Raw genomic sequence first — 4,383 nt, forward strand, 5'->3', positions numbered from 1 at the left:
AAATAAATATGAAGTGGAAAATCGTCTTGCTTCTCCTTGGCTGGATATATATATATAATATCCAGAGAGACAGAGAGAGAGAGAGAGAGAATATGCATGCAGATACTGTACCTAAACACATGCATATAGGAGGCAACTAACTCTAACTCATATCCCTTTCCCCATCACAAATCCCAAACAGGTAGTCACAACAAGGCACCGGAAGCAAGACTCTCACCTGAGTGTGTGTGGGGGGGCGGGGAGGGGGAGCACCTTCCCCTTAAGCTGGTGGGGGGAGGAGGGGGCACAGGAGAGTCTGGGGAGAGGGGGCGATCTGTGGAGGAGAGAGAGGAAGTAGAAATTAGCCAAGCATTGGGTATACAGTGATTTAACTCTCTCAGATTCTTAAGACTCATTTTCACTTAATTAACCCCTTTAGTTCAATACCCTAATTTTACCTGCCTCGCAAGACTAGGTAATAGAGACCTTCGTGAGTTTATCCTGTACATGGAAACTCTAAAACAATCCTTTACTTGACTAAAACCTCTCATCCAGCAGCACCAATTTTCACAAGATATGTTCTCCTGGCCCCTCCTCACCCTTGTCACAATTTCACTTCATCCAATCTATTTCTTTATCTTCAAAATCCACTTATAACCTTCCCTGAGAACTTCACTATTGGAGGAGGAATTTAATTACACCTTCACTAAAATCAAACCACTAATAATGATCCTACAACACCCATTTTCACAGCCTGTACTTCCCCGCCCAAATCCCGCCACCCATCAGATATCCAGCCCATCCAGCCCACGCCCTTGACCACCACACCCATTTTTTTAACCTTTTTTATTTATTTTTTAATGCCCATTTTCACAGCCCATATTTCCCCGCCCAAACCCCTCCGCCCACCAAATTCCCAGCCCATCCAGCCCACCCCTTTGCTCGCCGCACCCATTTCTTCACACCCATTTTTGACCGCTTCATTGGAAGTTCATGCCTTTCTTCAGTTTACCTCAACTATTTCCCTACTATTTCTCTATTATTTCTCCACTATTTCTCTGTCATTTATCTCTATTATTTCTCTATTATTTTCTAAGCAAGTTTCTTTTTCAACTTGGAGACTTTTGGTACTGGAGGGGGTAACTGCTGTCATTATCAACCCTTTTACTACGATTATTTATATTATAGTCCAGTTTCCTCCAGACGATTTGACTCATCTCAAAGCTAAATAAAAGTCAGGTAACAACAGCAATAAATAAATAAATAAATAAATAGACAGATAGATAGATAAATGAATAGATACAAAAAGACGTAACGGTTTTGAAGTTGTTAATGGGGATATGTTTTTTTTTTTCCTCGAGAAAAAATATTATAGATTCAAAATACAGAATCCCTTTATATTTCTTATTTTCTATTATATATTTGGGATTTAAAGTACCCCCTTGCATTTGCTTTACGGGTCTATTCGAGGTGGTTTTGGAGAAACCGTAATGCCTCTTCCTCGGCGATGTATTTTTCAGTTTACATCTTAATATCCTTTCGTATGTCAATGATCCAAATTATGTTGATATTAAAAATTGATAAATAATATATAACTATTTTACATGTCACAGGGAAACCAAATAGAGGAGGAAAATTTGTTACGGGATCTCAAAAGTCATCAGGAGCTTGGTTCTCTGTTGACATTCTTTCCCCCGTCGTTGGTGCTGAATATTTAGATATGAAAGGAAAAAATAAGATGCAAGAGAATATTTCTATTTAATGTACTCAGAATAAATCGCTAAGGAAGAGGTGTGACGAAATCTCCTGCGCTAAAGAAATTACGGCTCAGAAATTTTGTACAAGCTGTGTTACACGAGCGATTTTTCCAACAACATCTCCCGGGTAACTTGAACTTAGGGAGAATTTTTTGAGTTTTGCTGGTGACTTCCCTTGGCGACTACGACGACAAAAGTCCGAGCATTTTTTTTTTCTTTAATATGCCCCCAAAAATGTCCTTAAGAAAAAGTTGCCTAGGAAAAGTTGTCAGAAATATCGCTCGTGTGACATCGCCTTGATCCTTTTAATCCGATGACGTATTCTTTCATTTTATAGCCTCTTTTTTTTCAGGTGATTTTTATGTCAGTTTAAGTAAAACGTGTGGTTGTGAAAGGGTTAATGAAGGCTACAACTTGCCCTCCTAGGTTTAAAGGTTTCTCCTGGGTGAAGTAGCAGGAACGGGGAAAAATTATATCACTTAATTCAAGGCGTAAGTCTACCGTATCCTCGTAGCCCCTGTGTTGTTTACGTTCTCTTACCTGTTGTTTCCATCCTCGCTGTGGCGGCTGCGGTGGCTGCGACAGGTAGCGGCGGCGGCGGAGGCGACTGGTGGTGGTGATGGCGGTGGTTGTGGTGGTGGTGAGAGCCCTGTAAAAAAGCCCGCCAAAGCCCCTCCGGAGTGGTGGCAGCCCTGTCGTCCAGGAGAGAGCCAGTGTCCTTCTCTTGCAGTCGCGTCGTCAACATTTTCAGCGGTGCCTCGTTTGACAGTAGGTCCAAACTCATTTTTGTTTATATTCTTTTGGGGGACTGGAAAGATTTAATAGTGTTCTCCACTTTCCCTCTTCTGATGGTGATTATCTTTTTCTTGTCCCTTTATTGATCTGATTTATACTTTAGCTAAACTATCGTACTGAAACTTCAAACTCATTCTTTCAAGAGTTGGTAATTTTTCTTCGAGTTGTCTTCGCTTCCCTAGGATAATGCTGATATTATCTCTTTGTTGTTGTCTTGATCCGATAGACTTTTCGTGATTAATAATTATATTCCTTTCCGTCTCGTCTGATAGCAGCTCCGGATTAATTTTTAGAGACTGGTAAATTATTCCTTCGTTATTTCCTCTTTTCTTAGTGTGATGACAATATGTTTTTTTTTTTCTCCTGTTCTTGATATCGGCGGATTACATTATCTTCTTAATTTTTTGTTTGCCTTGGGACTGCTTTCCATGCATCCTTTTCTTTCTTGGTGAGTGACTTATTTTCCTGTCATCATTTTTTCTCCTGCTTTTCTCGATTTGCTCTCTGCGTCCCTATATGCCCATTCCCTCGTCTTTCTTACTCTCCTCCTTCATCGATATTCTCTCCCCTTACCTCTCTCCCTCTTCCTTAGTTCTCTTCGTCTTCTTTCTTCCCTTTCCTCTCTTTTTTGTCCTCCTGTCCTTCCCTCCTCTAAATCCTTGCAATGTTTAGACAGTCCAAAGCATCCTTAACGTATTCTGAAGTGATTTATTTGGGTGTGTAATAATTACTGTCCCATTCAACTCTGCTTCCTTTGTTTATTTTTTGTTTTTTTCGTTATATCTTTCTTCCTATCACTCTCAAGATGCAGGTGAACGGAAGTACACCCAAATTCCCTTGTCAGAAAACTGGGGACAGGATGCGAGTTCCGTTGATGAGTAGTAAGCTTTCTTTTGTGATTAGTATCGCAACCAGTACTTACTTCACAGTAGAGGTTTTATATTAATGATGATGTGCTGGACGAGGATAAGAAATGGTGAGGACTTAATCCTCTTCTTACCTCATCTTCCTTCTTTCTTCACCCCTTGAATTCCTGCTCCTGTTCCTTTAATCCTCTGCGTCTGTCTTCATTTGGATGTCACGATTCAGGAGTACTTAGGGCGTAGCAGGAAGAATCATAAGAGGTAGAATTAGCGTTGGTGATTTCTTCTTATCCTTGTCTTCCTTATCTTCTCGACATTCCCCTTCTCCTCTTCTCTCCCTTTTCGTCTATCAAACCCATTTAAATATCACGGCCCACAGAATAGTTTGGGGTCACAGGAAAATCACTGTCGGCAAGAAATGTCCAGGAAGATTATTTTTTTCCGTTTCCTCTTCCTTCTCTTCTCTCCCTCTCTTCGTCTTTCAAGTTCCCTCTGGTATCACGGTCCTTGGTAAAGCTCGGCGTTGTCAGCTGAGCACTGGAGGTAAAATCACCGCGCTTCTTCTCTCCGTCTCTCTCTCCTCCTTCTCTCCCTCCCTCACAAACACCTCCCTCACCATTTGTCGACTGATCTGGCCGCATCATCCGTCTTGCTCCTCTCCCTGCCCGGCTGCTCCCGAAATGCCAGAGACGAGAGGCAAAGCAACTCAAGGCGGCGAAATGTCTGAAAGTTTGTTTACATGTATCATTCTCGCCACCTCCCCGAGTGACGTGGCTAAACATGGGATTATTTGCGTATCTTCAGACCTCGCTAACTGTCCAAGATGATGGTATAAATAAAGATTTTATTTATAAGACGACCAGGAGACCCGAAGGGCGTTGTGATTGGCTGAGGGAGCTACCGAGATGCAGCATCCCTATTGGGCAGCGTTGATCTGGTGGGTGGGGCTTGAACTAATCTCCTAACACGGCTGGGATGAGCGAGAAATC

General features: G+C 41.9%; 1 protein-coding gene across 1 annotated transcript in view; it reads right to left on the reverse strand.

Annotated features, from left to right (window-relative positions):
* LOC145405799 (uncharacterized) overlaps nucleotides 1-2,520 on the reverse strand; it is a 17,204-nt gene extending 14,684 nt beyond the window's left edge. Inside the window, exon 1 of the mRNA XM_080277035.1 lies at nucleotides 2,277-2,520. Coding sequence (XP_080133161.1) covers nucleotides 2,277-2,520 — 244 coding nt within the window. The remainder of the gene's footprint in view (nucleotides 1-2,276) is intronic.
* Nucleotides 2,521-4,383: the final 1,863 nt, after the last annotated feature.

This window comes from Coenobita brevimanus, chromosome 68 (genome assembly GCF_032717465.1).
Source record: "Coenobita brevimanus isolate Jiangsu-jjx chromosome 68, ASM3271746v2, whole genome shotgun sequence".
Taxonomy (NCBI): Eukaryota; Metazoa; Arthropoda; class Malacostraca; order Decapoda; family Coenobitidae; genus Coenobita; species Coenobita brevimanus.